General features: G+C 40.0%; 1 protein-coding gene across 3 annotated transcripts in view; it reads right to left on the bottom strand.

Moving 5' to 3' along the window:
- shu (shutdown) overlaps nt 1-13492 on the bottom strand; it is a 166120-nt gene that overhangs the window by 41749 nt on the left and 110879 nt on the right. For all 3 annotated transcript variants that reach the window (XM_067135623.2, XM_067135622.2, XM_068225086.1), the window contains exon 7: nt 6737-6848. In XM_067135623.2, coding sequence (XP_066991724.2) covers nt 6737-6848 — 112 coding nt within the window. The remainder of the gene's footprint in view (nt 1-6736; nt 6849-13492) is intronic.

Below are 13492 nucleotides of genomic sequence, written 5' to 3'. Positions count from 1 at the left end.
TGATATCTCTGAAACATGCAATTCAAACCCAGGCGAAAGAAAGTGAAAGAAAGTGATGTCATACTTGCATTAACTGCAGTTCAGCATATTTGCTAAATACTGTCTTGAGTTGTTGTGGACCCCAATGAACAATGTAGATAGTGAGCGCGTGTTATCTCATTACAACACAGTGGTTACAGACAGATGGTGCAATTTGAAAAAAAGCAATGCCAAAGTACTGACAACGCTTTCCTTTGAACAATGAATTTGTATTGTGTGTGAACCAAGGACAATAATTGCACTTCATAAACTTGGAATCAATAAAATTAATAATACCATGTGATTATTTTAACTTTGTAAATAGATGCTAATTTTGGAAAAAATAGATGCTAATTTTGGAAAAAAATAGATGCTAATTTTTTAGGTCCCTATTTATTATTAATGTTATTAACTTTACTGGCCACATTGGACTACTTGAGTAGTTTCACATTCACTCCCTCTTTGAAGGTTGTATTGTGTGGTTCTTGTGATCTGTCCAGTACTTTTTCATTCGTTTCAACCATACTTTCCTAAATTTGTCTGAAATCGCTATAGTTGTCCTGTGCATAATTTCTGCTGAAAATTTAAAAGTCTTAAGAAAGGTGTTAATTCTGTTCTCTGCATTTGCTATTTCGAATCCAATTGCTTTGAATCTTGCTAAATTTTGTGGATCCGTAGTTCTCTTGTTTTCTTTCCAATATTTCTCATCACTAGTTGTCATAAAATCAGATTTCTTGGCAGTCTAAAGACGTGAAAAAATACAAGCCTCTTTTCTTCTGCATTGTGCTGGTGACTGGGTTAATCACTCAATAGACTGTTTTATTAGGAAGGATTCTCTGGATTCCTTTGACCTGGTATTTTTTTATTTATGCAACTTCTGATGATTCTTCTTTCAGTTTTCAGGAGTTGATCAGTTCTAGCTTTTAATTTGGAACAGGGTTTCACCAGTATAAGTGGACATTTTTATGGCACTGGATTTTAACTGTTTATTGAAAGGCATTTTTTATTATTATAAGTTGACCAAGTTAGAAATGGGTCTTCTTTAATTTTGTTTACTCTCTTAGTGCCAGAGTTGCTGTGAGCAATCCTCAAAATATGAAGGAAACTTGCCAGCATCGCTCTGAGAGACTCTTCGTTTCTTTATTCTTTGATAGGCTTCTCGTCCAAGTTAGGATCAATGAAACCCAGGAAGAAATACAAACGGTGGAATGAAAACTGTGACCAGGCAATAGAGAGAAGATCTAATAGATCCTCCAACTGTCAATAAAGTGGAACTCACGATTAAAGAACTGAAAAATGATAAGCCATATGGTGAAGACCTAGTCTTTGCACAAATCTCGAAAAACTCCAGAAAGATCATAAATCTCCATCATCTATTAAAACTGTCGATCATGGAGAAAATTCCAGAGCACTGTTCTGGAGAGAGATTCTAGATACCAATTTTCACGACTGTAACATGTTAGATTTTTAAGATGTACTCTTGATACACTCGCTTTAAAAATTCACCCATTTTTCAATCCTGTTCACCCCCCCGTTAAGTGGATTTTCCAGAAATAAAAAAATATGTTTGTTTATTTTTAAAGTAGATTCCAAATGCTATTTTTACATCTGTAAATTGTTAGGTTTTTGAGACACAGATGTACTCATTTAAACCGTTCACCCCCCTTTTTATCCCCTTAGCGATGGAATATTAAAAAATCCTCCCCTAGTGAGCACCTACACTGTAATATAAATGTATCCCCAAAATTTCATTTCTTCATGTCGCGTAGTTTTGGCTGAGCATTGATTAGAGCCAGTCGGAGTTAGCCTTTTATACAGAGAGATTAATTTCAGGCTGAGCAGCTTCTGTATGGGTGAAACGCTCTTTGGTATTCTCCAGTTGTAGTTCCAGAGTGTTTTTCTTCCTGTTGTAAAGTATACGAGATAATATTTTGTAGGTACAGTTCAGAAGGGTTATTCCTATGTAAATATCTTGGTAGGTTTTATCTCTTTTTGTAAATAATGGATGGGTTATTCCTGTGGTGCAGTGCTCTGGAATTTTCTCCATGACCCACAGTTTTAATAGATGATTGAGATTTATAATTTTTCTGGTGTTTTACCAGATTTCTGCAAAGACTACTGTAGGTCTTCACCATATCCTTGTAATTTTTTAGTTCTTTAATCGTGAGTTCCACTTCGTTGATGGTTGGAGGATCTATTAGATCAGGGGTGGCTTGACGGTTGATCCAAGCTTTGTGTCTTCTATCACCTGGTCACATTCTTCATTCCACCATTCGTGTTTCTTCCTGGGATTCACTGGAGCTAACTCTTCTGCTATTGATTTTAATTTGGTGGTCAATTCTCCTATGTCATTCCATAATAAGAAAACAGTATCACTCTTATGACAACAAGGTTGCCATATTGAACGGCTCTGCACAACAGCCTCACGGAAAAACTGCAGTGCATAAATTGGTGAACTCAACATTTAATTTCAAGATAAAACGGGGATGAAACTAAGTTGAAAATTATTTTTAGGAGCTCACGGGGATGAGGGTTCCATTTATTAACTGTAACTCATGTAATTAATGCTTGAACCCGGCCCCATAGTCTAGCTTGTCTGCCTCTTATCTGGAGGCCCTAGGTTCGTTCAATTGCTGGACAGGTCAAGCATTTTTACTTGGATAATGGCGTTTGGTTCTAGATCCACTCAGCCTCTGTGATTACAATTAATGGAGGAGCTATCTAACGGCGAGATGGCAACCCGGGTCCAGAGAGCAAGGAATAACAGCAGAGAGGATTAATAAATTTGCCCAGGCAACACCAGGTACTACTGTGCCATTGTATCATCCGATGAAAAGAATGGTAACAATTAAGTGTGCTTGTGAAAAAAAAAAAAAAAAAAGAGGTATAAAATTTGCATAAGAAACTACAGCCAAATAACAAAACCAAGAACAGGTAAAAATCATAGCAAATCAGTACACGTCATTACTGATGTATCGCTGCACAACACAGCAACAAAATCTTCAGTAACAATGGCCTGTACAGTAGTGAATATCAGAACACACACAAATAGACTACTTCTCTTCGGTGATAAGCTGCCGGCGATTCATAGCGTAACAAATTATGCGTTACTTGTACCAGAGCAACTCGGAAGGAAAATTAAGGCAACAAAGCAATGGCTGTTCCCACCACTGTCCTTCCTCCCTGCAAATGTACCTATTTTCTCGCATAATTTATGCATCCCAATATTTTTGAGTCCAAAGTGGAGAAAAAGAAATGTTCACGTATTTGACGCACCCATGTCTTTGAACATCCATCACGCAGCTCCGGATGCATTTCGAAATAAAGATGTCAACTACTCAGGTAGCAGCCTTCCTATTGCAAAACAGGAGATTCCAAATACCGGGCAACGTGCTGTTATCGGCCGGTAGAAAATACTACTGCACTAGTTCAGTGAGAGAATCAGTGCATAAGTGACTAGTGACACACTATTCCAGTCTGGTACATAACGTATTTTACAAGTGTTTCGGGTACGGGACGTGAGTTTTCTGTGATCTCAAAATTTTTTGTTAGTCCACAGTGAGCAAGTATTCGAGTAATACTGTTTCATATAAACTCGCAGTGGTCAGTTACTCAGAAACATATGGGGGATAGGGCAGTGGGCCGCAAGTATTCAATGTCCAAATGAAGCTAGCACTACCGCAGTAACAGAGAAGTGCACTTCAAGCGACCAACAAGTCTCGCAAAGCATTTCGCAGACCAAAAAGCGGCAAATTTCCAAAAGTAGGGGAGGATCTACTTAAATATGTGATTTTGTTACGCAATGTTGGATATGCAGTTTCTCATGAAATGCTGTATTTTAAAGGATGAGATATAGGTGCTGCACATGGAACCAGCATCTCGGATTTCACGGTTAGCCGAGGCTTGATGATTAACTTTATAAAAAGTACATAATGGACTTTCTTTTCAACAAACAACAACATTATTGCACAAAATGCGGAATGATTTCAACCAAAAAGTCATCGATTTTCATCACTTTGTGACTGAGAAGCGTCAAGTGGAGGAATATTTGCTCTCCCAAATAGGAACCACAGGTGAGATGCTAATCAGTTTCCGTATGCCATAAAGTCGAACAAACAATAAGAAAGGGATATAGAGCATTATCGTACGCACTACCAGGAGCGAAAAAGAGTGATGTACTGCAATGCTTGCTGTAAAAGGTGATGGCAGAAAGCTTGCAACTTGTATTGTTCTAAAACGAAAAACAATGCTTTAAGTAAAATTTCCCCAAGGGATCCACATTCGTATCCAAGAAAAAGGGTGGATGGACACGTCACTTGTACAAGATTGGGTACGAACGGTTTGGGGAAATATAGCAGGGGTCCATCCTTCAATGCCCAGCCCTCCTCGTGTTGGACAGTTTTCTTTTCTGCTGGTATGTCATTATTGTGTACTTACATGAACTGTACTTTTATTAGTACATGCTTATTTCACTTCAGGTTGTATTGTCAGCTCGTAATGGGAAGAATATTTTCCAATGTCGGTAGTTCAAACCCACATGTCCAACTTATCTGATGTACCCTATTTGACTTTTCAGAAAAATTATCACGCCGGAATTTTACGCCAAATGACGATTAACCACAAATGAGCTGAACCAATTGCATGTATGTTACACTATGTGATCAAAAGTATCTGGGCACCTGGCTGAACATGGCGTACAAGTTCGTGGCACCCTCCATCGGTAATGCTGGAATTCAATATGGTGTTGGCCCACCCTTAGCCTTGATGACAGCTTCCACTCTCGCAGGCATACGTTCAATCAGGTGCTGGAAGGTTGCTTGGGTAGTGGCAGCCCATTCTTCACGGAGCGCTGCACTGAGGAGAGGTATCGATGTCGGTCGGCGAGGCCTGGCACAAAGTCGGCATTCCAAAACATCCCAAAGGTGTGCTATAAGATTGAGGTCGGGACTCTGTGCAGGCCAGTCCATTACAGGGATGTTATTGTCGTGTAACCACTCCGCCACAGGCCGTGCATTATGAACAGGTGCTCAATCGTGTTGAAAGATGCAATCACCATCCCCGAAGTGCTCTTCAACAGTGGGAAGCAAGAAGGTGCTTAAAACATCAATGTAGGCCTGTGTTGTGATAGTGCCACGCAAAACAACAAGGGGTGCAAGCCCCCTCCATGAAAAGCACGACCACGCCATAACACCACCTCCTCCAAATTTTACTGTTGGCACTACATACGCTGGCAGATGGCGTTCACTGGGCATCTGCCATACCCACACCATGCCATTGCATCGCCACATTGTGTACCGTGATTCGTTACTCCACGCGTTTTTCCACTGTTCAATTGTCCAATGTTTACGCTCCTTACACCAAGCGATGCGTCGTTTGGCATTGACCTGCGTGATGTGTGGCTTATGGGCAGCCGCTTGACCATGAATTCCAAGTTTTCTCACCTCCCGCCAAACTGTCATAGTACTTGGAGGGGATCCTGATGCAGTTTGGAAATCCTGTGTGATGGTCTGGATAAATGCCTGCCTATTACACTTGACGACCCTCTTCAACTGTCGGCGCTCTCTGTCAGTCAATAGACGAGGTCGGCCTGTACGCTTTCCTGCTGTACGTGTCCCTTCACGTTTCCACTTCACTATCTCATAAGAAACAGTGGACCTAGGGATGTTCAGGAGTGTGGAAATCTTGCGTACAGACTTCCGACACAAGTGACACTCAATCACCTGACCACGTTCGAAGTCCGTGAGTTCCACGGAGCACCCCATTCTGCTCTCTCACGATGTCTAATGACTACTGAGCTCGCTGATATGGAGTACCTGGCAGTAGGTGGCAGCACAATGCACCTAAGATGAAAAACATATGTTTTTGGGGGTGTCCGGATACTTTTGATCACATAGTGTATATATGATGCATCTTTTAAATGTAAATTAAAAATAAATACTTTTTTAAATACCTGAATTCCTCGAATAATTTATGCATCCGCAGTTTTCACTGTATTTTTCGTCAAAAAAGTGTTAAATACGCAAGAAAACACGGTATTTATGAAATAGAGAATGTAATTTTAATAACTCCCGGGCAAGGAAATACCTCATCCTTTTTCTTTCTTTCATAATACAATATAAATTACATTTTAATATTCCTTAATCACAAGGAATTATGGGTGTCGAATAAGAGAGGGTGTGTGCACTCCTTGCACCTTATGTTGACCTAAAATGAAAGAAACAAATGACTAAAATAAAATTTTCGCGAGGGATCCACGTTTGTATCCAAGAAAAAGGGTAAGCACTACAGTTTTCTTAACATGGAATGATCTATAGTTATTTAGTGTTAATAGATCCTACCCTATTTTCTTGTAGTACTACATACTTTTTGCTAATGTAGTTGGGTTACTACTACTACTACTACTACTACTACTACTACTACTACTACTACTGATTTTAGTTTTTTGGAGACACCAAGTTTCTGGCAAAGTGAGTTGTTATACTTGGCGGGTTCCCTCGTGAGTGGCAAAAGCTGTGGGAAATGATGGAATTGGCTACAGAAAGGATAAAAGTACCTGGACCTTAAGGATTGCAGCAGCCATATACACTGTTCTAAAGTGTACAGGAAGATGAACAGATCCGAAGATTTTATGGAGGGGACATGTACATAACTAAGTGATAAGAAGCAAATACCAAAGGTAAAAAAAATAAATATCTTGAAATAAATGTGAATTACTTACTTTCTCTAACAAAGCATTAATTTCTTTACTATGCGGCTGCTGTTTTCTTGCTTTCAAGGCCAAAGACTTGGCTTGGTTGTAACTTCCCAAGTTCAATGAGGCCATGGCGTAACTGAAAATAGATTAAAATAATATTTTTGTATTTACAAAACTCCCTCAAATAGCATACTGAGGCTGCCGTAGTGGATAAAGTATACTAAAAAATGATAGTAAATAAAATAAGAAATAGTTCTAAAATGAATGAAACCTGCAGAGTTTTTTTTTTTTTTTTTTTTTTTTGGGAGCACTTTAATCAGTCATATGCATTAATGTCTGACAGTATTAAACAGAGGCAACTTTTCAGCTTTTTCTTCCGCTCCCAAAACTTCATCCAGTTGGACCTGGCTGCCCTTTGGTTGTCAATAATGGTGTACTTCCTTCAATCAAATGTTATGAGTTTGAATCATAAGTGTTTATTCCTTAGAATCCTCTTCCCTTCTCTGCCTTCAATTTGGAGCATTGATAGATTTGAAAGTTTAAAAATATTTGAGAAGATTCTTGAGAAAAGATTAAGGAAAATTACTGCACCCCAACTGCAAGAGAACAATATGGATTTAGGAAAGATAGATCAACTATAGACCTCATATTCACACTGAAAATGATATCAGAAAAGCACTGGAAGGATCGTAACTTGACATTTGTATTTCTAGACATCGAAAAAGCACTAAATTTTACAATATTCAAAATTCTTCCACTGTTTTGATACTTTTTTTTTTGCCTTTTGGCAAATTTATTTGTCAACAGTACATGTTTCGTTCCTTATTTAGGAACATCCTCAGCTGTTATTGTAGGTGAATTGCTAAGATTTTAAACACGTTAATTTGCAAGTACATTGATTCACTTAAAAACTACTAAAAATACTAATTAAATTAAATGATATTAAAAACAATGTAGGGGTTAGTGTGTTAATGATATGAGAAAGGATGATTACATAGTTGGTCAGCTTAAAAACTATGTCTATTCATTTGAATAGTTGTTAAAAATCTCATTTTGTTACATTAAATTATCTTTCCTTGGCTGCCTGGTGTTGATGTCATCAAAATGCAAAGCGCATACAACCAAACAAAACAGTTCTCGATCTGCTCCGTCAGTAGCCCATAGTCTTCCAGATTTAAACAAGAACTCTATCATACCCGATTGTATACAGCAAAGCTAACAGAGTCATGCTTCCATTGCCGAATATGTTTCATGTTTGTCCTTTGGCACCTGGTAAATATCTCATGAGATTCCTATGCATATAGACATGACATAGGCTTTTGGGCTTATGCCGTGTCAAGAAAATAAGGTGAAATTCTTTATGTTTCGCAGAGAACGATGCTCTGCATCATCAGAAGAAAATCTTGACTGTCCTCGAGAAAGGCTTCTAAAGCAATGAGCTTTGAATTCAGACGTTACCCAAAAGAAGTGGGAATGGTATGTTCATTCGTCACCAGATGGCTCCTCGGACACGGTACAGCGCTAGAGTTCAAAGCGGAAGCTGACCGAACCATCAGAATCAGTTTAAGAGGGTCACATAACATGCGTACGCACATATGATGGTATGACATTGACACAAGTGTGGAATTAAACATCTGGCGATGAGAAACGTATGAATTTGGAAAATACTGAAACGAAATAACAATAGCGAAGGGACAGAGAAGGGAACTATGTAAATTCTTAATGGCTGGCAACCAGGTGTTACTTAATTGATAGTGTCCCTGTTGAAATTGTTAGGATTTCTATGTACTTCCACAAGCTTCCCATATAATCCTGGACCTGTAGTGTCTTGTGTGAGTAAGAGCTTGAGCATCTTGGAACATGAAATTATGACCTGACGATAAAGCGTGCTCAGCTATTGCTGATTTGTCTGGCTGGTTGAGACGAATATTACGTTCATGTTCCTTGATACGAGTACCAATGGACCGGCATGTTTGGCCAATGTATACCTTACCGCAAGTACAGTGAATTTCGTATACCCTAGGAAGTAAAACTGGGGACAAAATGTCCTTGGTTTTACCCAGACTGTGAGCAATTTTAGTGACAGTGCCAAACACTGTTTTTATATTGTGTTTGCGGAGGACCTTGGCAATTCGATCTGTGGTTTTTTGAGTGTAAGGCAGGTAGGCAGTTCCCTTCACTTCTTCCTTCTGTGAGCTTTGCTTGGTCGTTTCTCTGGGATGTAGGGCTCTATGAATCTGCAAATCGCTGTAATCATTACCCTTGAACGTAACTTTGAGTGTGTCCATCACCACCTGGATGTTGGATGGCTCACAAATTCGTCTTGCCCTCTTGGTGAGTGTCATGAGAATGCCTTGTTTCTGTGCTGTATGGTGGTGAGAATCTGCATGAAGATAGCGATTTGTATGGGTAGGCTTACAATAGACAGTATGTCCCAAGGAGTCGTCTGGTTTCTTTCTTACTAGAACATCCAAGAAAGGAAGGCATCTGTCTGACTCCATCTGCACAGTGAATTTAATTGAAGGATGGTGCTGATTTAAGTGGTTTAGAAATACATGAAGTTTCTCAAGACCTTCTGTCCAGACCAAAAATGTATCATCAACAAACCTCCACCATATCACAGGTTTGATGGGCACCGAAGCAATAGCCTCCTCCTCAAAATGCTCCATAAAGAAATTAGCCACTATGGGCGAAAGTGGACTTCCCATAGCCACTCTGTCCGTCTGTTCGTAAAAATTCCCACCCCAGAAGAAATAGCTGGAATTCATGCAGTGGTAAAATAGCTTAGTAATGTCCTCAGGGAAGAGGTGGTCAATGAGAGACATGACCGAGTCAATCGCCACTTTAGTGAACAAGGACTCCACATCAAAACTCACCAAAAGTGCATTAGGTTGAAGGGTTATGGTTGACAGCTTGTTGACGAAATACCGAGAAACTCTGACATACGATTCAGTACGTCCTATGTATGGCTGAAGCAATTTGCTTAGGTATTTAGCCAGAGCATACATAGGAGAACCTATCGCACTAACAATAGGTCTGAGGGGAACATCTTTTTTACGGACCTTAGGAATCCATATAATCTAGGTGGTACAGCATCCCCCCGGGGACAGATGTTTAGCCTCCTCTTTTGGAACTGAAGATTGCCTTAAGACCTTCACGGTGGCATTGAACACGAGTGGTAGGGTCACGTGAGCTCAGTCTGTAAACAAGCTCTGACAATATAGCCAAGATCTTATACTCGCCAGTGTCCATAACCACTGTCACATTACCCTTATCTGAGAGAACGGTGAATTCAGAATCATCTCCAAGTTCCTTCAGAGCTCTCCTCCCGCCTCTTGTTAAATTGGGCGTGGGTACAACAGCGGACCTTATAAGTCTTGCACATTTCTGTCTCAACTCCTCAGCCTCATCCGTAGGTAGTTTGTGGATGGCTGCCTCAAGGGAAGTAATTAACTCCTCAGTGGGAATGTTAGAGGGAGCGGCAGCAAAATTAAGACCCCTAGTTAGAATTGCCGTTCGGTTTTTGTCCAAAGATTTCTTGGAAAGATTGACGACAGTTTTACTAGCAACCGGGTTTGTGCGAGAGACTGCCTGTTTCTGAGCTAGAACTTAGATTTCTGTCTGAATGACACCAGGTTGAATTTGCGTTCAGCCTGTATAGCAGTAATGCGATCGAAAGACAACCACAATTCCTGTGAGAGCGTGTTGCTTAACAGCAGGTGTAAACGAAACAACTGTCGGGAGACTGAGTCCAGTTCTTTACGAGTGTAATGCACTCTCTCGATCACAAAAGCCTTGCTAGCACGTTGATATATTCTCCTGGCCTTCGGAGTATTTAACGTGTGCTTCAGCTTCACACAGTTGGGAATGATGTTATGGTCCCTGCATCTCAGCAGAAAGAAGAAAGATTTTTGTGTGTTGTTTTTCTGCAATGTACATTCCACGTAGTAACTCCATCTTACCCTGTGTATATGGGTCTATTTCGCACCACTTGGTCAGAATTTGCAATAACAGCTTCTGTTTCAATTCCCAAAAACTCACTTTTGCTATTTTGTTCAATTTGTTCAACATTATCACTGCAACTATCAATTACATCATCCAAATCTTCACCTGCTTCATCCTTCCGGTTCATCTCCTTTTCCACTTCATCTATCCACTCTAACACTTTCCGTGTAGTCTTGTCACCAATAGTTCAATGTATTTACTGTATTCAACAATGTCAAAAATACTAACGTAACAAGGCGCAAGGTGAGGGGAAAATCTCACCGAACTGCAAGGATTACAACAATGTACCACAAATGAACAACTAACCTCCACCAACAAGCAACAGTTGCAGACTGATGCGGAAAATAATAAACATGGAACACCTAGAAGGATAGACATGTACGCAAAACCATTGTGGAGTGGGACATGACGAAATGAAGGAATGAAGGATTCCCTCATCATGCATCCTGTGCCAGGTTAAAATATATATAAAAGATGGCTATACCAGGCAAGTCCGTTGCGCCTGATGTTTTCCGTTGTTAGGCATCCAAACGAACGTTAGTGGTGTGATGGTCGATTATCCTTTACCACAATCTGAGACACAGTCGCCTTTAACCACTCACAGTTCCTGGCTGTATTATTACATGCACCTTGAAATTTTTAACATAATAAGAGTTTAGGAGGTATAAAAGGCTACTAAGATTATTTTGCTCTGTCTAAATGATGGGAGTTTTGTTTTTAAAAAATGTTCAATAAGCAGAACTAAGCCAAACATCTCAATACTTTGTCAAGCCATCTTTACCTCCTTTCAATGCTGCAATTCAGCTTGGCATACTCTTAATACAAGCTTGTACAGTGTCCAGCATTTGCGAGCGGTGATACCAAAATTCAATAATCTTTTCAGTGACATGAATTTTTGTGGTGCTTGTTTCCTCTGCCACTTTAATTTTACCAGCTCTCAAACATTTTCTATCGGGTTCTAGTCTGGCGGATTTCCTGGCCAGGGCAACAAAGGAACGTTCTCTTGCGGCAAAAAAGTTTTTACTGATTGCACTCCATGTCATGGAACTCAGTCTTGCATAAACACAAATGGTTCTTCATTAGGGAACCATTCTTTTATTTGAGGTAGGAGCCTCCTCTTTGACACCACCTTATACTGGTCATGCGCATTGTTCCCTCTACCATGTACAGACGTCCAGTGCCTTTCCCACTGATGACAGACCAAACCATGACTTTGGCGGGATGTTTCACAGTCTGCACAACACAATCGGGGTGGAACCATTTACCAGGGTGCCTTTGTACAAACTGAGATTTAGTTGTCAAAATTTTGAATGTGGACTCGTTATTAAAGCAAACTAGAAACAAAATTTTGAAAAAGCCATTAACCCACTGGACTCATTTGACATGATGTTCATGCAAGTATTGGCCAGGCCTTAAACTCAAAGACGAGACGTTTACGTGCCACACCAAGGCGTATGCATAGAGTTTGTGATTTTTAGCATTTGCGATAAATGCAAAATATGCCGAAACTTTGTCAGTGTATGTGCCTTCATCTTATATGACCCGTACGGGTGGTTTTTAGCGATTTCGAATTCGCGATAAAATGCGAAATTGGTTCAAAATGCGAAATTATACAATTTATGCGAAATAGATGCGAAACTCTCAGTTTTATACGAAATAAACATATATTTTTAAAAACTATGCATTTTTCTTAAAAATAAGATATAAATGTTATTTATTTCGGGAGAAATAATTATTACGGCGCCCATTGCGATCGTAAAGCGGTAACATGCTTTGACGGACACTTCCGTCTTGGTGCACGGAACATCTATAAGTTCATTATCGCAGTTAGCTGGTCGGAGAGATTTATTCTCTTTGTTTTGCAGCCTAACCGATTGATGTCAGATGATACCTGAAGCTATTTTCTCTGTGTAAATAGTAACTCTGAGCTGAAATACGGAAAATAAAAAGCACCTCATTTCGCCGCTCGTAAACAATCATGGCGGCATCCAAGCGCGGCATGGATGAGTTTATTCGTAACTGGCTTGAAAATAGTGATGCTGAAAGTGGAAAAGATTCTCTGGAGAGTGAAAATACTTCTTCTTCAAATGACAGTGATGAAAGTGATTCCGATTTCAGTTCCGAGATGATAGTGCCAATTGAAACTACGTGACAAAACCAGAATGCAACAAGAGCGAGTGAGAAGTCTAGTTTTCCTTTTTTTACGTCGCACCGACACAGATAGGTCTTACGGCGACGATGGGACAGGAAAGGCCTAGGAATGGGAAGGAAGCGCCCATGGCCTTAATTACAATACAGTCCCAGCACTTGCCTGGTGTGAAAATGGGAAACCATGGAAAATCATCTTCAGGGCTGCCGACAGTGGGGTTCAAACCCACTATCTCCTGGACGCGAGCTCACAGCTGCGCGCTCCTAACCGCAAGGCCAACTCGCCCGTTGAGAAGTCTAGTAAAATGATACTTGGAATTATGATCTTGTTGACAATAAGACTCTTTCTGTAACGTGTAAACCAGTTTTTGAAATTCACTCTATAGTGAGGAGGGGGTTGGGTAATAATTCGAAAGAAATGGACTTAGGGAATGAATTTATAACCCCACAGTTCTGGGATCACGTTACTAAGGAAACCAATACCTATGCCCCTACATTTCTTGCTAATTGATCTGCTTCCCTTGAAACCAGTAATACGAACAAAAACATTGGTTTCCTGTTACTATAGACGAGCTAAAAGCTCACTTTGCTTTGTGTATTCTTATGTAGCCTATGTGATTAATCAAA

The sequence above is a fragment of the Anabrus simplex genome, chromosome 1, assembly GCF_040414725.1.
Source record: "Anabrus simplex isolate iqAnaSimp1 chromosome 1, ASM4041472v1, whole genome shotgun sequence".
NCBI lineage: Eukaryota > Metazoa > Arthropoda > Insecta > Orthoptera > Tettigoniidae > Anabrus > Anabrus simplex.
The sequence above is the reverse complement of the archived record's forward strand: the minus strand, read 5'-3'. Positions and strand labels throughout refer to the sequence as shown.